Genomic DNA, 23,398 nt, shown 5'->3' with positions numbered 1-23,398 from the left:
GAGTATCTGCTACTGTACCATCAGATTTCAGAACAGCTCCTTTCAGCTGTGAGACTATAAACAAAGGATTATTTTTGTACTTATTATTTATTCTAGGATTGAAACAGGGAGAGAACAAGGGATGTCGAAGCTCTATGTCTGTGTTTGCCTTAGGCCCCAAAATGACTAAATCTGCCCCTGACACAGGGAAGTGTTGCATGAGTCACTATTTTGAAAAGAACAACCTGTGTACCTTTTGTCATTTATAAGATGGAAATAGAAAAAAGAAACCCCACCAAAAATCAGCCTGGTGTTGACTATCCCTATGCCTGTCTGGTATTTCTGAGAGAATGATGATTCATTATCATGTACATATTCCCACTGAAGACTGGGGTGTTTATATCTTTAACAAGAAGACAGACTATTTCAGCAGCATATTATCAATGCCGTTCTCCTCCTTTGCCTCTTTGCCTGCTGTGCTCACCAAAGAATTAAAGAGATCTAGTGTTCCTCGTTTCAGTGTTATTGAAAATGGGATTTTAATTCAACTGCTTCTCCATCACAGGCCGGCCAGCAGCTTATGAGCTGGTTAAGTTCAAGAAAGAGATCAATTTCTCACAGGGATGTAGCTGGGATTGAATCCTCTGGCCTGTTACTCTTGAGACAAATTCAATATAATGTTGTGGTTTTATCTGTGATGCTCCGTGCAACCAAAGAGTCAGTGATGAGATGTCAAACTTTCAAATGCAGGAGGTGAAATTTGTAGCTCTGAGAAATTACTTCATGAATGACTGTTCCAGAAACGGAAATAATTCCTTTTCAGTATAGGGGTGAAAAAAAAAAACTGACTGTTAGATAGTTACAAATATTGGCCACACAATAAACACACAGTTTGTTCTGTTTAATTTGTCAAAGAAATATGAGGGAAAATAAATCTACAGAGAGGTAGAGGTAGTCTCCATCACAAATGTTATTGTAATAAGTTATAGTTACTGAAAAAAATACTGAAATCAAAATGTTGGTGATTTTTTCAGTTTGCCTGGTGAAAATCTACACTCTACTGAGGGACCTCTTGTTTACTTTACTTAATTTACTTAACAAACTACAGTTACCTAAATAATGGACATCATTTTTCAAGAGTGCAGACGCCAGTGACATGCTTCAGCCTTAAATCACATAACTGCTCATGAAGAAGAGGTTTTAATAGCAAATTATGAGCATCAGGAGCTGCTGTTTATGTGGACAATGTGTGTCTTGGGAGGTCATTAGAGCAAGCTGAGTAATTCAGTAAATAAGCTTCTAGCAAAGTCAGTACACTTCCTCTTTCTAACAATCCTGTCACGCCAGCAGGAAGTCAGGCTCCCGTTCACTCAGCCCCTCAGAAAACACCATCCACCTGACTCAGAATTGGGTTGGCACAAGAAGCAACATGACATAAGTTTGCAAACTGAGGAAAAAAAAAACATAACACAGGGAAATTCAATTAAGCTTTAGCTGGAAGCATCTGATAAGTTTATGGAAATTAAAGTTTTATGTAAATCAGTTGTCGGCCTGGCCCTGTGCCAGATCACAAGGGGCTGCACTATATTGCATTCAAATTAGCTGCCTCAGAAAACTCAGCAGCTACGCCTAACAAGCCCAAAAACAGTACATGAAATCTAGAGAGTGAAAATACATTTCACATTATCTGCTCACTCTTAACATCTCACCTTTTGTTTAAAAATGATTAATAACCCATCTCAACGATTATTCAAAATTACTATCCCACTACTGCAGCTCTGCTTCTGCACTCACTGTTGTTTTTTCGCTCTAAATTCAGGATAAAGACACACGCTGGAGTTGCATCAATATTAATTCTTGTGATAAATTCTTTATTTAAACAATTCTCCTTTCGATTTCTTAGAAGAGCAGACAAAGTGTGAGTGTTGGACTGTAAACACACTGCAGACCTGAGAGCAGTTCCAATCACAGAGTACACTGACATCTTGTGGACAACGAACGCAACTTCAGGAACTGAAGCTGTGTGCGTTGTACATACAGTACATTTCATTTGCAATCTCTATATCTCACATAAAGAAACTGTTTGTGAGGCATCTCATTTTGTCTTATTGATTGAGCAGATGCTGCTCTGTAATGGCACTCATGGTCACATATGGTGTACTAACTACAAATCATATATTTAACATTTGCACTGTGCATTACATTTTGTTATAAATAACAAGTCAGTCATCATATGTGCAGGCAACTGATTCTTTACGTACATCACTCCCTAGAATCAGATCAATGAACCTTTACTGATCTGCTAAAATAATAATAATGATATAAAACATTTCCATAATCCTCTCCTCACTTTCAGTCATCAGATCAAATTCTAATTGAAGTGTGTGAGTAAAAACAGCCTCTTTTTGAAGGCACAAGGCACAGTTGGAGGAAGATGTCATTAGGTTTAAGGTCACTGCTGCCTTTGACCCCTGCTGAGCAGATGCTACCTTGAGATGGTGGAGCTGGTGTGTGACTGGCTGGAGGAGGTAGTGGCAGCACTGAGCTGAGAGAAACCACTGTGGCTGGACTCCAGACTGGTCATGGATCCCCTGGACATAACAGAGGAGGACAGAAAGTGAATGTACGGTCTCAAAAACAGACATACAGTATAACAGGTATATAAAGCAATGGTTCTCAAATAGGGGTCTGTGGCACTCTGACAAGGCGTCTGTGAGGAGTTTTTACATTCATTCATTCAAGAAGATATTGTTTTATTCTCACAAAAGGCTTCTTTCAACAAATAATGTGGTATTTCTTAATCTAAAATAGTTAACACATTATGTTCTAGTCTGACAAATATAACTTATTTAATATCCATTAATAGGATTGGCTGTTACAATCCCTGAAGATTCAGCATTATACTTACCTGAGTGGGATTGTTCCTGGAGGTGACTAAATACAACTTAATAAATACATTTACAAATCATCCTCTCACCATCCTAGAGCTGCAATGATCGATCGATTAATTGTGAACTATGGATAGGTATTGTTAGGATTTCATTGTTACTGACAATGCATACTGATATCAATGCTCAATGACATTCTTATTGATACTTCTTGCCATAATTATGTAAAGACATTACATGACAGTAACTGAAAATATTCACCTTCATCTGTATATTATTAGTTTTTTTTTTGCAGAAGTAACAAGTTAAATTGTTTAATGAGTTGTTGCATTTAGCTGCATTTCATCAAATTCAGTCAGGAACCAGAGCTGGTTTAAAAGCGGTTCTCGCTGCCCATCCCTAATAGGGATGTTAATGATTAATCATCAAATGATTAATTGCTGTTAAGAATTTAACCAGTTCAAAAAATAATCATGGATAATTTATTGGTGGTCTAGAAATGGCAGTAATTGCACCTCATTTGACAATGTTTTGTCTGGTGGAGTCATTTGTTGAATAAGGACACTTGAAGAATGAGGAAAAAAAATGAGGGGAGAAAAAGAAAAAATAAATTGCATTTTTTAAATCTTATTTCTTCTTAATAATAAATTGATTGATCAATTGTTAGCGTCTTCAGTGGTTAATAAAATTGCACAAAATTTGCACCCCTAATCCCTATTGTCAACTAATAAATTAAATGTCAACTATTCTGACTGATTCATAAATTGTTTTTTCAAGAAAAAAAATGTCCAAATTCTCTGATTTCAGCTTCTTAAATATGCATATTTTCTCATTTCTTTACTCCTGTATGACAGTGAACTGGATATCTTTGGGGTGTGGACAAAATTAGACATTGGAGGACAATGTCTTGGGCTTTGGTAACCACCGACTGACATTTTTGACCATTATCTGACATCGTATAGAACAAACAACTAATCGATTAATGGAGAAAGTAATTGACAGATTTATCATTAATAAAGATAATCGTTAGTTGCAGCCCTCCACCATTCAAGCACACATCACTCATTAATGGTGCAAACTAGTTTATCATCATTTAAAGGATGCTCAGCTGAGAAACATGAACAAGCTCTGATACAAAGAACGTATCTGACAAACATGTCTGTAAAACACAATGAGAGATCATTTCCAAAAATATCACAACACTGATTTTTGATAAACCCACGCACTGTGTGAGAGGCAGCTTTGGTACATTACAAAGAGAACATGACACAGCCAGAGAAAAAAAAAACAAAGGCTCAGTGGAATAAACAAACTGACCTGAAGTCATGGGAGTCCAGCACCTCGGTGTAGTACATGATCTTGCACTTGTGGGAGGAGACCTGCAGCGAGGCCAGCACATCATCCACACGAGGCAGGCTGGAGGCGGAGCAGGCTGGCGAGCTGTGGAAGCGCCACTGGAGGATGTAGAAGCCGGGCCAGCGTGTTACATGGGAGCCCTGTTTGAACAGAGGAGAGCTGCAGGATCAATTTTAGGCCGCGGTGATGGAGAATTTAACTGCTTGCATGCAACAGACAGTAAACAGGGACAAACACATCCTGCGTTTCATCAGTAGTTCTACATCCACTCATTCAGCTACCCTCAGCCCTGGGTATGACGTAATAGTGTGCGTCGCATGGAGGCTGCTTGGAGAGCCAAGGGGAAAAGGTTGGGGCAAGAGCAGGGGCATTTAATGAAGCACATTTGCCCTAAGATAGGTAGGTAGGTAGGTAAGCAGGCAGACAAACAGACAGACAGACAGCACTATAATGATCTCAAACTGTGAAATTCTTGCTCTTGAACACTTTCAGCCCAAACTGTCATGAATCGACCCTCGGTTGTAGGCTTCTTGCGTGATACTGCTTTTTACAAATCATCACAAATACCTGCAGACTCACTTCAATGAGGCAAAAATGTCTTTTGCAATTTCTTCTATGAAATATATGTAATATATTAGATGTTTTGGTTTGCACCCTGGTCCCAGACAAGGGTTTATAGCTTAAAACAATTTAAAAATGTGTTATAAGCCTTCAAATTTTTATTTTTGACAAATTAATTAAATAATATTGCTATCGGATGTGCTTCAATCATAACCCATGTCCCTTCTAAATCAAAGCCAAATAAGAAATATGGTTTAAAAATGTGTGTTCTGATTAGCAGTAAGGGTATAGAATAATATAAAAATAATGTGTACTGTCCCTGAAAAATGAATGAATAAATAAATGGTGACCGCCGTTGTTTACTTGCTCCCTCAACTCTCTGAGGGCTGAGTGAACAAGTTCACTTCATTTTTTGACACTGATCGAGCAACACTGATGATGGAGGTGACGATTCACAGAGGGCAAGTGGCGAGGGAAAGTCAGCGAGGGCGTGTTGAACAACTAATGAAACGCAGCCACAGCTTAGTGACACCGTCTCTCTGACCTGCACACTCTCTCCCTCCCTGCAGGTGAGGGCTTTCTCCACCATGCTGTAGTCCTTTCCTAACACCCAGCTCCTGTCTATCAGCTGGGCGTTGACGGCGCCGAGGGACGTCAGGCCATGGGCTCCGAGGGTGTCTCTTTTAGGAGGCTGTGGGGCCCTCTTAGAATGGTAGATGTTGAAAATCACGTCTCCTTTAGACACATCAAAGTCCCAGGTGATGACAGACGAGGCCTCTGTGATCTCGATCAGCATCTGCACGAGGATGTAAAGAGATTGAAAACACAGAACAGCAGACAGAAAGACATTAATCACATCTTTGACCGCAAGCCTGCAATGTGGAGTTCTTACAGCTGGTGGCGCCCTTATCCACAGTATAAAATCCATCATACACAGAAAAATTGAAATGTAAGCCTTTACACATTAGCACAATTGAGATCCAGGAGTGGACAGTTACTAAATACAGTTACTTGAGTACTGTACCTGAGTAGACTTTTTGGAGTATCTGTACTAGCAGTACTGTGGTATTAATCTTTGAGAAACTTATATCTTTTAGTCCACCTACATATGAAAGAAAAATATTGCACTTTTGACTACAATAACAGCTCCCTTGATCCCACAGAACTTCATGAAATCATCAGACCTCATATTTTGTTATAGTTTTAATGTGAGAGAAACCCCGTACTTCAATACTTTAACTCAAATAAAAACTACTTTCACTTGAATTTGAGTAATATTTAAGTATCTATACTTTGACTTAAGTAATGGAGTTGTGTACCATCTCTGGTAAGATAACCTCATGCTTTGATACACGTGATCTGAGTGCTGATTTGAAAACAGACACCGTACCTCATATGGGGCTCCTTTGAAAATACTGGCACTCTTGTAGATGGAGTCGGTCAACAGGCGGTTTTCCTCACTCTCCAGCTCTTCTGCTGTCCTGTACAGAGATTTGGGGACCAAACCTCCCTCAGGGATGTCACACTGAAGCGGGCAGAAGAAAAACGCATCAAGCTCAACCAATGACAACAAGAGGCAACTCATTTTCATGTGGAAATGTCTCTGCTTGTGTGGAATTGTTGCGCAGGAACATACATATTTAGTATGCATTATTTCAGAATATAATGTTCGAGTCAGTGCTGTGTGAACTAAACCCTCACCATGCAGTCCCCTCCCAGGAAGTCGGGGATGATTTCCTTGTGAATGTAGTCCACCAGTCCTCCTGGACCCTGGTAGTCATTCCCAGCATACACAAGGAACTTCTTACGGGTATTTTCATCAATCAGGGGGCTGATCTGGAAACAAAACACCAAAAGTCATCAGAGAACATGAAAGCAACAGCAGATTCATATGTTACAAACTGCAAAAGTCAATGAATATTCTGACTATTCACCCGTGAGAACTAAACAGATTAGCTGGTGGTTTTACAACTGATTTTATTGTCATATTAGCTCATACTGTGTGAGTACTTCTAATCTTATTTTCTATTTATACCTTTCACACCTCCAGGTAAAAGCTGTTAGGAGTCCAAGCAGTGTTGCTCACTGCAGAGCCCTACTGCTTTTGTTCCAACCCTTCTCCTTCTTTCTCATTTTTCTCATCTGAAAGTGTTTGTGCAGCAAAAACTGCAACACGAAAATTGACAGGTTGGCTGCAAATTCCACACAATAATCGGGCAACAAAAATGACACTCAACAGACCTCAAGGTGGCGCTGTAACAATAATATAAGAAAAAATATTTCACCATTTTAATCTCTTAATTCATCTGCATCTCAATTAGTATTCTGTTTTAACAGTGTCAGTTTTTTGACTTTTTGCTCAATTTCAAAATCCTATTTTTGCAAACTCATCACAGACCAGACCAATCATCCCAAAAACCATCCAAGGACTTTGATCTAAAGTTATCAAAGAAATTTCAATTTTATGAGCCAATCATTTTGACCAATAGCTTATTCCCTAAGTTAGCTAATTCCCTAGTTATTTGCAATAACTCATGAACACACTGATAAATAGCCCTGAAAATCACACTTGTTCAATAGTGTTTACTAAGCTTACGTAGTCAAACACCTTGCGTTTCACCTCTAGACAGTGCCACAAATGTGAAAAATCTATATTGTAATAGACTTCATGGATTAGAACACAACTCATTTTGCAGAATCTCTGGTCATGACTTAGTCCATGCATGATTTTTTTTAATGACTGATTAAAGGAGAAATCTGTAATATATTAATTTCTGATGTCTGTTTCACATTAATTATACTTCAAATAAATGCTGAATGTTCGCTGAATGAGTAAATGTCTGTTTATGAGTCATAAAAAATCAATTATCTTTTAGGAGTAGATGTTTATAACGGTTAAATTGAGCAATATTTTAATGGAGTCTGGCAGGCAGAGAGACAAACGGCCATGTAACTCTCAGTCCACAGTGTGTATTTTCAGGATAACAAGCTTTACAAACAGCTGATCAGCATATAGTGACAATAATGAGCAGTTCATCATTGACTGTTGCACTGACTGCCGGAAAAATATTTCTTAATAGTTGAATGTTGCTCACTCTCACTGATGTCAAAGCAGGATTTTATTAATTGTTTGCACAACTTAGTTAATGTTAAGTGTTATTTGTTGTCAGTGTTCTACTGGTCTAAACATACACACCATAACCATAAGATCCAGCGTTTGGCCAAGTCCCACTTGCCCGTTGCAGGTGTTTTACAAATTCCACCCACTACTCAGGCACATAATGACACTCGTTGATGACCTCGAGGTGACACTGTAGACTGCACTGTTTTTGCAATTAACCAAAAAATACCTTGGCCTAAAGTCAAAATTCTTCATTATAATCTCTAAATTCATCTGCATCTGGTCTTCTGCTCTTAAAATGTTTGCGATCTTCACAATCTGCTCGGGCCCCATTAAAACCTGCTTGCAGGTTTTCTTGCTTTTATTACGGTTCTGATTTAATTAAATATATTGGTGTACTTGCATTAAGTCTTTATTTCTTTGCTGAATGCCATTACTGTCTTCTACAGACTATACCGTGGCATACTGCTGTAGCAATAATGAAATCTCCCCTATGAGGATCTGCATATTGTGAGCCTATAATTATCTTCCTCCTCTTTCGTCTTTGTTTACCATTTACTCATATTCACAGCGTTACATCCAGCTATTAAGAATTCTTCTGCAACCTCAGTGTCTGCACTGGACAACTTCATCCACTCTTCCATAATCAGAGGACTAATTAAAGCCACATTAATGCAAGTGCCAGCATTTATTCTCACCAGGGTCCAGAGCACCGGAAAAACACGAGGCGCCCTCAGTATGAGCAGGCGACCCAGAGTCTCGGGGTAGTTGGCCTCCACCACCTCGATGATTCTCAGCAGAGCCTTAACACCTGGTCTCCACAGGTGGCGCATGTTAAGACCCTCCAGATCCACCAGGCAAGTCCAGCAGCTGAACGACACATTCATATAGACATTACATGACATGACGTGACATAAAAGTGTTTGTGTATACCTGATAAGGTGTTGAAGGTACTATGTAGAATAAAAATGCAATTAATGATTGCTGATGTAATGAAGTTTGATTTTGAAGATTTTGAAAAATGTCCAAAATGATGTCTTCAAATTGCTTCTTTTATAGAGCCAACAGTCCAAAACAGAAAAACTATTCACTTACTATCATACATAACAAAGAAAAGCAGCAAATCCTTTCATTTAAAGGGTTTTACAAAAGTTTTACAAAAGAAAATTTTGGTCGTATTTGCGTTAACTGTTGCTATATCCTGACAGTAATACATGAAACAAATGCATGAAAAGATCTGGTTACTGTGGCTTTTCCTAGTGTTCATTATGGCATTTGCAAGAATAGACATGCCTGAACAAAAACAACCAATCAGAGCCAGAAGGAGTCAGTAACGCAGGTGGATCACACTGAGCTTCCAAACAAAAAAAATATTTTATTGTGGTGTCACAATTCACGATTTGATTTGACTTTCAGTTTTAAGGTCAGCATTTGATTCAATTTTTCAATATATTTTTTTTTTTTTGCCCTGTCAGCTATGCTGTTGTTAAACTATCAAGTTTTGTTTTGTAAAGATCAATAGGTTGTATGCCCTGACAACTGCCGTTTTCATTTTAAAATGCACCGAGAATGAGACTCAATCAACTATCTTTCGCCAGACTCGCCTACCAGCAAATGTTTGACATTTTTAGTCGAAAAATGGCTGAACAATTAATTGACTATCAAAAGAGTTGGCAACTAATTTTCTTTTGATCAATTAATCGACTAATAGTTGCAGCTCTAATGTGGAATTCTCTGAAAATCTTTGTTATCGATGACAGTGGTGGCCATTAAGTGGACTGCAGCCAGCATCCTGTTGCTCGCGCTCACACGAGGCATGAGCAAGAAATCTGAGCATCGGTCCCAACAGTGATGTGACATACACAAGACTGAACGCGACTGGCATCATGTTGATAAATGAGATAAGTAAAGTTAGCCTCGTGTTGTGTCGAGCTCTAAAACAAAGACTGGGGGAGTGAATTTCATTACAATAACACACATTTTACAAATGCTTTTCCAAGGGTATGTTTGTCTTATCTGAGAAAAATGTGCCCATTTCCTCTGAAACATCACACAAGAAACAAGAATTCTTATTTCCAATTTCCTTGAGTAAATCTTTCTATTAGTATTCTTCCTTTCTCTGTGTCTCACTCACTGAGGGAGACGAGGCACGAGTAGGAATTTATTAAGAAGGACTGCATCCAGTGGGTCTGAGCAGCTCTCTTCTGCATCATGAGATGACATTTAGTGTCACTGTATTGTTGTCTGGGTGGAAACAGGTTTTTAGAGATGTAGGGCTTATACTCATTGCTCACCGTCAGAAACAGGTGATAAAAATACTAATAATAAATAAAAAAGGTGTGTAAATTGTTCATAAATCAGGAGAAATATGGGGCAGTTGAGATCCTGGGAGGAAAACCAGGAGAGGGCGATGAAAAACGTGAGTCTCGTGGGAAAATCGGGAGGGTTGCACACCGTTGGCACTGTTTCAGAAGTGATTGGCAATAGAAAGTGATTAATACATGTAACTGCTTCACATAGTACCTTTAACCAAGGAGACAGACAGAGCAGAGATTAATTAATATTTAGGCACCTTATGGGTCGACCAAAGACCCTGGTGTTGTCTTCACAACGCCGCAGTCCCTCCTCATTGATGGACAAGACCTGAGTCACATTCATCAAGTTGTAGTATTAATGTAAGTGATGATATTTTACATGGAAATGAGTACGAGTATGAGAGTGTATTCATGTCACCTGTCTCAGTAGCACCTCCTCTCCCAAGGCTCGTACCAAGCCCTTAGTGTCCATTTGCCCCAGACGCAAGATATACAGAGGACGGCCATCTAAACCAGACAACAAAAACAGACACGGAAATTCAAGCAACAAGATCAAGCAACTGCAGCTCACGTGGTAGAAGTGGTCGTCTACTAATCTGAAAAGTAGGGTCGATCCTTTAGTCTGCATAGCAGCCTTTACCATCAATATATGAATCCAGTTACTGGGAATATTGTGCGTGTGACTGGGTGAAGGTTGCTTTAAGTGACTGGCTGACATGAAAAGGGAGATAATAAATGCAGTCCACTCACCATACAGTCCATTCACTGTACAACAAAGAAGAACCCGCCAGCAGAACGAGTCAGATCCCTTTGTAGTATTGACTTTTACCACATAAAGCTGGTATTTGCCACTCGGACAGCTATTCATTTAGCATGTGAACATTCAAAGGCCACTTCCTGTGTTTAAGTCCTAATGCTGACCTGATGGATCAGTTGAGCTGTTGAAAGCAATGACTCATTTTCAAACACGGGAGCTACGGCAGATGGTGCTCAGACTTTACAGTCAATAATTAACAGGCCGTTTCAACAGTGTGGACTTGAATACAGAAGACTAAAAACCCTCTGTCTCTTTATCTTCACGCTCGCTGATAAGTTTTCACTTTCGCTGCGGACAAAGCCGCAGCAGCACAATAACAGCAAGCAGAGAAATGAAGTGAAAATGAGATGAGCTTGAGATAAAACAGGCAGGTATTAATAACGCAGTACCTCTGTCGTGGTGGTGCCAGCCTCCAGTGTAATAGTCCTGAAGCAGCTGCGGGCGCTCCCATGTGTCCAACAGGAAGTCTACCTGGTGCTGCTTCCTCCAGGTAAGCGACTGGCACAAAAACTCCCTGGCCTTGTCAAGGCTGAAATCTCTGGCCCTCAGGAAGCGCAGCACGTGCTGGTCCTTTGGAATCTGTGCAACCAGAAGCAAGCGTGAAAAATCAAATGCAGAGCTCTAAGGCCACATTCAGACCTGGTGTTAACATGCTAGGGCTGCTGTCAACAACATTATTTTTGTTATTTTATTAACTGAACATTACATGTCTAACAACATTTAACCTTATTTAGGCGTAGACCTGCAACTAACTATTATTTTTCTTGATTAATTGATTAATTAATTGTCAAAATCTAGTCAGTTTAAGAATAGGTCAATTTCTAATTTTAATCAATTAGTTGTTTGGTCCATAAAATGGTGAAAAATAGTGATCAGGTTTCCCCTGAGTCCAAGATGACGTCCTCAAATGTTATGTTTTGCAAGTTTGTTTCAGTTTACTGTCAGAGAGGGGTAAAGAAACCAGAAAATATTCACCTTTAAGATGCTGAAATCATAGAATTTTGACATTTCTTTTTTAAAAAAATGCTCAAACAGATTAAGCAATAGTTGACGATATATTTAAGAAGCAACTAATAACTGATTAATTATTGCAGCTCTACCTGGAGGACAAGCTAGCAGGTGACTCTGTAGATTTTTGTTGTTGTTGAGTAAGATAGCTTTGGTAGTAACTTGGCCACTTACAGTGCAGAACCACAAATACTAACCAGCACACACTGCTTCCAAGATGCTAGCTTAGTTCACTGAAGCATCAGCAGGGCATGAAATAGGTCAAGCTGGATCACAAGGCTAATTAGTTCAAACTGTCTGTTATGCTTATAGACTGTAAATTCTGAATTTGAACAGGACATCACGGTTTGAATATTAACACCCACACACACACACACACACACACACACACACACACACACACACACACACACACACACACACACACACTCGAAGCTCAAAGTACAGATGTGAATGTGTGAGATGCATTTAAGAGCTGATTGCTCAGACCACATTCAGAGGTGGTCTGGGCTGCGTGTGACGCAGTCTTTTAGCAGTGTGTCTGCAATGTATCCTGGGAGACACTGTAATGGCCACTTATGTGACTGAAATGGTGTAAGTACATCATTTGGTTCATTGTAATGCAAATGAAGTGTTTACCTGCCAGGATAAGCAACAGATGTTTATGAAAAAAATAGCAGCCGCAATATCCCCAGAATTGTGAGAGTTGTGAGTGAGCAGAAACTTTATACACTTTGTGAAACACTGTCTATGACAATTTCTATTTGTGCCTTTTGTAAATTGGACAGATGTTGTATGTTATTTCTTTGTTTGCATAAAAAACATGTCCATTTGTCCCAGAGTGTTGGCTACTGTTGGGCATGTTTATTTGCATAAAGAGTGGGGACGTGAAACAGCTACTTATTCATTTGTGCATTCTTGAAAATTCAGCTTTAAATGCAAAACATTACGTTGTTTTTTTCCTTTCAAATATCATCATGTTGCTATGAAGAGCAAACAGGAGAAAGACTCTGTGGTGCGCTGGGATGGACACTTTTACTTTCCCTGACTCTGTTACTAATGGCTTTCCTGCTGGGCTGCTGAGAGCACAAGTAAAACATGAGGCTAATGCATGCTGATATAGTTTGGCACTTAAGATAAAAAAAAGAGGAACAATAAGTCAAATCTCCACTTTGACGATCAAATGGACAGTAATGGACTTTAGACTGACAAAACCGCATTAGTCTTAATTTGTAAACAGAGTGGGGACGTGAGATCTGATCACAAGAGGTCAGATGGACACATCTTGAGACATGTTGTAATGCCAGGTGTGAACTCATGTGCTCACAGCTGTCCACTTGTGATCAGATCACCCAGGACACACATTAAGTTAAGTGACCTTTTTGCCAATGGATGCTTATTTGTAATCTTGTTATATGTCAGCTGCAAAACTGACTTAAGTGTGGAAATAAGAGCTGAGCAGATGTCTAGATTGTGTGAGTGTCTAGAAATACATGCATAGTTAACATATTGGCACAAACTCCTCTATAAACAAACAAAACAGTGTTTGCATTTGTGTATATGTGACCTTGCCCTTGTGGTTTTCTTGGAGCCACTGGCGAAGTCGAATAAGACAGCTCTCCTGCAGAGGCGTTAAATCACCTAGGTAACGTCTGATGTAGTCGGCATCCAGCTTGTCTGCAGGCCAAAACACATGTACATTGTAAAGTTAGCACATACTGCAAGCACAAACTGGAGACATTGGGAGCTGAACAGTGCAGTGAATTTTCATCATGTGCAAAAATAATAAAACTAGTTGTTTCTGGAAGTTTTCACCTGCTCCTCCTCTGATGACAGTGCTTTTAATTCTGGCACTTTCGTTTGAAAATCTGCCACTAAAAATAGTGCCAAAGAGGCACAGCTGGGACAAAATATTTAGCCTTTAAAAATCCCCTGATTAACTGTTACTATAACAAAAAAATAACTCAAAGACAGAACTACAGCATTTGTGAAGATCTCAGTCCTGTCACTGAATGTATGTGCTCTGAACAACATAAAGAATCAATCTTTTAACCTTATCAATGCATTTTTGTGTGAAACTGTGACTAGTGAGGGAACACTGACCATCTGGAGAACCAACAACCGGCTCTGTGGGACAGGCCGGGTCTTTACTGTCCAGTCCACTCTTAGCACCCTTCGCTGGGATGGTTCTGGCAGCAGAGGGCGGCGGCAGCTGGAGCCTAGCAGCGCCAGAGACAACGGGGGGTGTCCAACGAGGTATGTAAGTTATTCCTTCTTCCTCCAGCTCTCTGAGGTAGTACTCGATAATTTCTTTACCCTACAACACAGGAAGGAGACAAGGCTTCATTTTTAGTGTGACAGTGCTGGTGAATCCAAGGTTAATACAACCCTGATTCCACAAACGTTTGGGCGCTGAACACAGCGAACACATTCCAAAAAAGTTGGGACAGCAGCACAGGGAAAGTTGTGGACTGCACAAAATAACCTGTTTGGAACATTTCACAGGTAAACAGCTTAACTAGTAATAGGTGATAGTATCATTATCGGGTATCAAAGGTTGTTCACAAGCAATGAAGAGGTTGAACACTTTGTGAAAAACTGTGTGGTCAAACAGTCCAGCAGTTTAAGAACGTCTCATAACACACAACTGCAATAAATTTAGAGGTTTCACCATCTGCCATCCATATCATTATAAGACTCCAGAGAAATCTTTGTACCTAAGGGACAATAGTATAAAGGACAGTACATGGGCTCAGGAACAGCAAGTTTATCAGTATTCAGGATTTGCACATCATTGCATTCTGTTCTTATTTATGTTTTTACACACCCTTCTGGAATCAGGGTTGTACATGCTAAACAGATCACAGAACACAAATACAATTTATCAGTAAAATCAGTCAAAGTCAGTTCAAGGACGCAAACCTTCTTAATGCTGCTAGCGTACTGTTTCATAGCTATCTTCTCTGCCGTGCTCTCGAAGCCAAAAAAGGACTTTATATCCAGACTGGCTGTCTGTTCGAAGCACGTCCACTCCTCATTCTCTGGATGAACCTATGGAAAAGAATAATCTATAAAAACATGCATATTGCTAGAAAAAATATATCACAACATTAACTATTCTTAAATGACCCATACAAAGTAATAACAGAATTTCATCAAAGTTATAATCAGACGGTCAGAGGGGATCAAGTACACAGCATGAAATTAGGGTGCTGTTGATGTAAATGTTTATCACATTTGGCACACTATAAGGAGACCATTCAAAAATTCATGCACTGAATAGGAAAACTAGAGTTTGAGTGATTTGCACATGAAGAAGTGGGGAATTTTTCTATGACTGTCTTACAGGAACAGTAAAACAAGTACAACAACAAAGAAATAAAACTCTCCTGGACGCTGTCTGTTTTATTGGACTTTGACGCTCACCGTGTAGTTGCAGCACTCACGGACAATGACTCTGCTGGAAAAGGTCTCATTGTGGACCTCAATGCGGAGCGTCCTGTCTCTACGATTTAGAGTGTTCTTCTGGATAAAGTACAGGTAGTCTACACCGGCAATCTATATGCAGAAAGAAAGAAAATATTTACACATAAATATTTCAAAAATTCAATCTTTCAGTTCATGCAATCTAATGCAATATTGCCACAAAATACACACTTTCTGATAGTTTTGCGAGTTTCTACGAGTATGATTTTTTAATGGTCTTTGCTCTGTACAAGGTTAGAGGAGAGGTACCCGTTTAAGAAGCCGGGGGGCATCAATGTCGATCATACAGCGTCTCTCAGTTACCAGTGTGGATCCGTCGTTGCTTTGGCTCTCGCTGATGATCTCACTGTCTACAAACACTGGGATCAGGGGGCACTTTGGGAACCTCCTATGATAAGCCTGAAGGAGGGAAATAAATCACACGTGAAGGAAAATTATTAGAACAAATTAGAAGAAGATCTGTGTAGATTCTCTAATCCTGATCATGTTTTATTCTCGTTTCCTTTTTTTTTTTGGAACAACACAGATATTCCTGGCTCTGTTCATTCTGTTCCAGCTGGAGGTTTCTGCTTTTGTCAGCTTTTGTTGCTTTTCAGCAGATACACTGCTTTGAATGGATCCATGATGAGAAGGTCACTTGTACTTGTGATAAAAGTAAACTGTGCTGTGATGAGAAATTTGCTGAACAAACAGTACAGCATGTGATTTAGAGCACCTAATTTTTGTGTCAGGTTAGGACACATTTAATAGTTAGTGGCTTAAACAGTTTCTATAAATGCATATTAAAATTTGATGTTTTTTGCACTGCAGCAGCCTACAGCTGTGGCAGATTTTACAAGCGGTGATTGCTCTGTGTTTTACTGCCCGCAGCACATTGTAGGACCATCTGTCCAAACCAATTTCTCCAGGGCTCACCTGTCAATATTGACTGAGTCACTGAGTGGCTGTTTCAGGATATGCAAAAAGAACCCTCAGTCTATGTAACCAGGAGCAGTGTGGTTTTTGCTGATAAACTATTGACAAGTAAACAAATACATGGATTTCCCATCTGCCAAATCTAGCCACTGATAGGGTGCCAGGTGGCCCTGTGACCATTTTCAAACGCACAATGAAAATAAACTAATTCACAGTTTGGAAGGAGGAACAAATATGGACAAAGCTCAGATATGCTGTTCATTCTGTCCCTGGCAGCAACAGTTTATGTTTATGATTTGATATAAAGTGTCCATGATATGTTATCTTCAAACTGCAGCACACAGTTTCTATTCTGGGCTATAAGTTGCGTTTTTATTTGCCTGTTTCATTTTAATTAATGCTAAAAAATTAATGCAGAACGTTCACCAAAGACGTAAGCGTCTCTTAATGAGTCATAAGAAATCGTTGATCATCTTTTACAAGGAGTAGATATTTATAATGATTAAATTGAGCAATAAGTTAATGGAGTTTGGCACCCAGTAAGGCAGGCTGTCACTGAACCCAACCCCAGGGGAAACTTGCTTCAGCCATAGATCATATAGGTTATTAAATAGGGCTTCAATCTATTTAATACACCATCTATGGCTCCAACTTGCTTTTTGGACTCCACAATTGCTATATATTGCTCCTTTAATAAGTTTTATATTTTGCATTATCATAATCATTCTATATTAACTTTTAGGTCTTGTATATACTTTACTTTTTATATCCATTTTAATTGGACTCAAGGCTGACTCTATTTGACATGTGTATGTGGCAGGACTCCAGCTCCATACGGTTTCATCAGGTCTGAATGTCCATTTAAGGGCAAAGAATGTTGCCTTGTTACATTTGTTAACATGCAGAGGAAGAGAAAGGCACTTTATATGATAAAGAGACGCAATGGTCTGAAACCACAGTAACCACTAACACATACACAGACACCTCTAGCTACACACAGACAGACACATACATATGCATATGTCCAAACTCACATTATCTAGAAAAGACTTCAGTCTCATCCACATGTAGACACAGTCTACATGTGGATGAGCTTGAACTAAGAATCAACTTGTCTGTTTGATTTCCACTCCCTTGAACCTCAGATATATTTTTGAAGCTTTTTTTATGCCTTTATTTTTATGCCTTTATTTGACAGTTCTGACCCCCAATCCAGCCTGCATGCCTTTGCAAACTGTAAAAAATCTGCAGAGCAGAGTATTCCAGACCAGACTACATTTCTATGAAAAAAGAATCAACACTTATTGTGGTCATATTTAAAGATATTGAATATTGTTAATTATGTCATCATTGTTATCATATACATAAATGTTTTGTGCATTTACAGATTCTTTGTGATCTGTACATTGTAATGCACATGTAATAAAAACAAACAGACCGAATGTGGAAAAAATGAGACATTGTTGAAACTGCACTTATTTTTCCTTCATCATCTGTTTTGTAAATGGATGGTTCTTTAATTGTGAACGTTCGCAGCATGTGCTTGTACTCCTTCACACCACAAAGGGAAACCTTCTGAGGTGTTGTTATTTAATATAGAATTATGTAACTGTTGTACTCGTCCAGCATACTTGAGATCAAATTGGACTGTACGTGGCCCATGACCCACAATGAGTGGATTATAGTGTGATTTTTGCAGGGTACCAAACAAAGAAGATATCTTAAATCTGAAGGATATGCTGTGTAGGCCAGGACATCTGCAGCATGACAATATTTGATTTAAAATAATATTTTGAAACACATTTTGCTTTTAACAAATATTGTGCGTCCTAGGATTTGAGAATTGCTGTAGGCTAAACTGTGATTTTGGTTAATTTTCCATTAATTTTTCAGACGTACCCAAAAATCAACTCCAATCAACTGGGGACACGTCCCTTTGTCCCAGATTGCCCCAGCTGCTTAAGTCATACCCACACACACACACACAAACACACACCCTGCCTGTAATGATACAGCACAGCACATGAGTAATCTAAATCAATAAGATAACATTATTCACCATCGCTTTCTCTGGAAAATACACAGCATTAACTGGCGTTATGTAACAAACACACTGTGGAACAAAAACACAATGTCTTGCTGATTGAAATCTCTGTCCTACCTATTCCTCTCAGAGATACAAGCATAAAAGATGAGCAGCATGTGTTTGAGGAGAACTGTCAATGGCCCCAGTAGAGTTTGTCTAACATCAGAAAACAACATTTTACACCATTATAATTCACAGGGCAAAAATAGTGCCATTATCTCCTCAGACAACATTGATTAAATGCTTTTCTGCAGGTGTCAATCATGTAGAGCAAGCTTAGTGTATCTATGTCTGCACAAGGAATTCTATTGAGCAAGATCATTAAGACGTGCCATGAAAGGGACAACAATGATGTCACTGGTTTAACATTCAGTAATATCCAGGACACTGATGAAGGCTGTTAGCTGGAGTAATAACCTGGACTACATCAGCCACGGGATCAGCCAGGGGACTAATGAGAAAGCCCAGAGATAAATGGGAGTGGAGGAGGTGGTAGACTATTCACTGGATTCTCTCCTTTATGCTGTCGAGGCCTGGATCTTTTCATATGGCCTGTTGCTTGCTTTTCACAAGGGCTTATTTTCGAGATCCCTTTCAATAACGTGCACTGATGCAAGAGACATTTTTCACAGAGATGTTTCATGGGAAATGAAGCTTGTGTAGGTGTTGACTTGGACTGCTGGGTGAAGGAGCGATAGACTGCAGAGCAAAGTGTCACGGCAACATCACAGACTTTACCCCCTCTTAAGGTATTGCATAAGTCTTTGGCTTAATATATAACAAGAAGCAGACTGTTGAAGTGGGTGAAAACAGACTCCTGCTCATGGAAACGCACAGTTACCTCACTTTTGTCCTACTTTTGCCTCATGCGGAGCGCCTTTTCATACATTTATCTAAAGCACTGAAGTGCAGAGAGCAATATATCAGTATTATAAGGAGATGTTTTCCACTTAAGGGAAAGTAAATTAATCAAATGGTGAATAAATGTTTGAGATCTCTGTTGCTTTGTTAGTGGAGTTCTCTGGTATGACTGTTAATAATAATACTACAACACTATTGAATACAGCTAGAAAACAGTCAGCCCAAAAATTCAAGGTATATTATATTGCCATCAGCCTTTTTTGACCCATAGCAATCACACTCTTCTTATAAGCATTATATTATGAAGAAAGGATTCAGACTGGTTGTGTAGGATTCGAATAGGGATAGGATACAAATATTTCCAATAAGTCCAGACCGTTGTAAAGCCTCAAAAATCAAATTTATTGAAAAAAAAGATGGATGTAATCATTCCCAGTCCCTATTTGTTGGCATTTAGCCTTTCAAAAACATTTTCACTGTAGTTAAAAGACCTGTTTGACGCACACAAAGGGAGGCACCACTTAACACTTCCAGCAGCAATCAGACAGCGCCATAAATAATATTAATGTTGAACAAACTGACAGATTATATTCATTAAAGAAAACTACTTTCATTGAAAAAGGCCAATTTATTTCATCCACTGATTCACTTTTTTTTTATTTAGGGTGATGATGTCACAATACAAATCCCAATATTAAAAAAGTTGGGATGCATGTATCCGTTTTTATGTATGTATAAAACATACATAAAAACTGAATGCTTTTTCAACAAAGACAAGACATCTAATGATCAAAGTGATAAAATTTGGGACAGGGGCAACAAAACACTGAGGAAAGTTGGGGAATGTTCAAGAATCACCTGGTTGGAACATTGCACAGGTAAACAGGTGAACTGGTAAGAGGTGATAGTATGATTACTGGATATGAAAGGGGCGTCACTGAAACAGGACAACAGAAACCCTGGACTGTTGAGCACCTGATGTTGTATATCAAGCAAGAATGAGAAAGAATTTCACTTTCAAAACTTCAGCGAATGCTTACTGAGTGCTGTTAAAAGACAGGATGACGTAACACAGTGGTAAACAAGCTCCTGTCCCAACTTTTTTGGAATGCCTTGCAGACATCAGAATGATTATTCAGAATGAGTGTATGTTGATTAAAAAAACAATAAAGTTAATCAGTTTTAACATTAAATATCTTGTCTTTGTACTGAATTAAAATGAGCAAAGGTAGAAAAGTATTCCCAAATCATTGCATTCTGCTTTATTTATATTTTATATGTTTTTTTTATACAGTGTGTTGTGTTAGTTTTTTGGAATTGGTGTTTGTATGATGACAGATATTCAAAGCTCCATTCGAAAACCTGCGTCTCTTCAAATGTAAAAAAAAGAACATTCAGTACAGTCCTAGTGTATATTTACTGATATTTTCTGCATAAATGTCCAATATCTAGCCCTGGCAAAAAGGCAAAATATATAAAAATGATCAGCCTGGCACTGTATAAAGTGGAAAGAAACTTTGCTGTGCTAGTTGCTGAAGAAGTGAAAACTTTAATAAGCAGCTTTCTCACAGCATGTACCCTGTAAATGACTGTTTGTTTGTTTTGTTTTTTTACCACAGCCTCAGGAAAGAATAGGGTGTACAGTATATTTTGTTCAGCCTCAACGCACAGCACTGATTGCAGTTAAGTGCATATCAAGAGCGAGACAGATGACCCTGGGTGGCAGACAAGGCTACAGGCATTCTGTAAAGTTTCTAAAAGTGTCTGGTCTTTTTTAATGTTTTATTTTATTTTTATATTTTTCTGTTTTACATTATCCCTTTCAATTAGAGCAGAAGTAGAAGCAGAGCATGAAGGTCAAAGCCGCACTGGCTAGAAAAGGCATAGACACATCTCAGTCACCGGTTTACTTATGTAAGATCCTGCAAAGCACTTTGGATCATCATCTGTCCTTATAATGGTACTGTATGAGCACTAAAAGACAACTAGACCTGTCATCATACCTAGTCACTGACTGTCGCCCCTCCATGTCCTCTTACTGTGACTTTTTGTATTCTACTTATATTCTATTCACCGAAAGTTGGTGGAGCATTCATTCCATGTACTGAGGTTGTTGGTCCTCTGCAGCAGTCGCAGGTTTGATTCCCGCCTGTGGCCCATTTGCTTCATGTCATTCCCCCTCTCTCTACCCCCTTTACTGTCATGTCTTCAGCTGTCCCTATCCAATTAAAGGCAAAAAGCCCAAAAAATAATCTAACAAAAAAAAAGGAAGGCCCTGGTGCACTACAACACCCTGCTGCCCATTTATGGAGTATCCATGAGTATCCATGAATCCCATACATCTGTCCATATATCCATGCATCTGTTTAAGAAAAAGGTGTATATAGTGTAGACAGCCTGTGTGTAGTTTGTTAAATTCATACTAGGGATGTCCCAATACAACTTTTTCACTTCCGATACGATGCCGATATTGCAGCCTTGAGTATTGGCCGATACCGATATTGATCCGATAGGATATCAGCACGAATTATACATACTTTTATTACTCATTTTGTAGTGTGGAATGTTAGAAAAGGCTTGATCAAGTGATTTTACTCAAACAGAGAACAATAGTCAGCAACCAGAGTCACCTATGGATAGAAGTGCTGGAGCAGAAAATGGACTGCTGATCAGAGCGCTTATATCTGAGATTTTAGATGCAGTCTGATAAAATCCGATACTCGTTTTTTGGCTGATATCGGACCGATATCCGATATCAATATCAGATCGGGACACCCCTAATTCATACAGTTATATTTTTAGTGTTTTTACATTTTTATTCAACTCATATTTTCTGTATTGATCACTCACTCCTTTCTCTAGCTGTACTCTAGTAGTTTTGAGCTGCTGTAATGAGTTAATTTGTGTGAGTTAATTTTTTGCTCTCTCTGACTTTAACCTGATATGTTGCGTTTTATTTGTTATTTTCATGTCCAGTTCAACATCAGGCAGAGGAATAACAGTTGAAGACGACACATTTACAGTGATGTTGATCAATGTGCATTGTTCCTCTGAGTAAATGAAGACATTAAACTAAATGAAACACACTACTCACCGCCATTATCAACTCAAACGGGTGTTTGTAGACCCGAACCGGGGACTGGTACTCCTGCACCATGTTTGACACTCATCCACAGGCAGCCTGTTACATAACCACACATACTACATGATGACACAGCAAAATACTAATTAAGAAAAGCACGATAACAGTTATCACGGGTTACTTTACCGCCTGCCTGTTGTAAAACGTTTAAAATGTGTCAGCTGACTGAAGGGTCAATGTAAGGACAAAGTAACTGTAACAAGACCCTGAGTTCAACTGCATAGTTAAGTTAAAATCGGTAAAAGCGTAGTTTGTATAGTAAATTGGTAGAATAAGACTCTTTTAGGAGCCGTCAGAGTCTCCATACTGAAATTATATGAAGTACAGGCCCGTTCGCTACAGTGTTAAATCTATGGGATGCATTTTTTTCAGTGACAAACGGACACAACGTAAAGAAAAAAAACACATGACTTACAGCAGTGTTGGTCCTGGTTGGTGTCTGATAAGTTACTGAAGAAGTCAAAGTTTCCGTGTTTTATCAGTGTTGTCAGCTGTGTGGGGAAAGTGTAGTTCCCCGCATTGTAAACTGCAAAATGAAAACAACAGCCGAGTCTGTTCGTCGGTCTGCAAACACCGACTGTTAACTCCGCCTTTTTCAGACAAACAGGAAGTCCGTTTTTTTTTTGAAGTTCTATTATCAGATGTTTTATTGTGAAGGGCACGCGCACCACTTTGTCAGTGTCCTAACCGAGATGTTTGAAAATGAACCCACCAAAAATAATTTACAAAAGTCTATTAACAGCAGACTGCTGAGTTCATACAGTAAAGAAAGCCAACATGCCAAGTTTATTATAGTAAACTAAAACTAAAACTGGCTGTAGAAACACGTTTTAGTTAATAGATATAAAAATAAAAAAACAGAC

General features: G+C 39.0%; 1 protein-coding gene across 2 annotated transcripts; it reads right to left on the bottom strand.

The window, feature by feature from the left end:
• Window positions 1-1,829: 1,829 nt before the first annotated feature.
• On the bottom strand, window positions 1,830-23,114 carry sec14l1 (SEC14-like lipid binding 1). 2 transcript variants are annotated; one of them, XM_084743859.1, is made up of 16 exons: window positions 22,951-23,114; window positions 22,488-22,594; window positions 15,781-15,930; window positions 15,472-15,603; window positions 14,968-15,096; window positions 14,149-14,362; window positions 13,613-13,722; window positions 11,427-11,616; window positions 10,639-10,727; window positions 10,478-10,548; window positions 8,604-8,775; window positions 6,486-6,620; window positions 6,175-6,309; window positions 5,329-5,580; window positions 4,185-4,363; window positions 1,830-2,570 (listed from the first exon to the last, which is right to left on the bottom strand). In XM_084743859.1, exons 2-16 carry the CDS (start codon window positions 22,548-22,550, stop codon window positions 2,465-2,467), a joined length of 2,127 nt encoding a protein of 708 aa, XP_084599985.1. In that variant the 5' UTR covers window positions 22,551-22,594; window positions 22,951-23,114; the 3' UTR covers window positions 1,830-2,464. The 2 variants fall into 2 exon arrangements, with proteins under 2 accessions (XP_084599985.1, XP_084599984.1); XM_084743858.1 differs by having other exon boundaries at window positions 22,488-22,574.
• Window positions 23,115-23,398: the final 284 nt, after the last annotated feature.

Source organism: Lutjanus erythropterus, chromosome 19, assembly GCF_056507025.1.
Source record: "Lutjanus erythropterus isolate fLutEry1 chromosome 19, fLutEry1.hap2, whole genome shotgun sequence".
Lineage (NCBI taxonomy): Eukaryota > Metazoa > Chordata > Actinopteri > Lutjaniformes > Lutjanidae > Lutjanus > Lutjanus erythropterus.
Note: the sequence above shows the minus strand (reverse complement) of the source record. Positions and strands in the feature narration are given on the sequence as shown.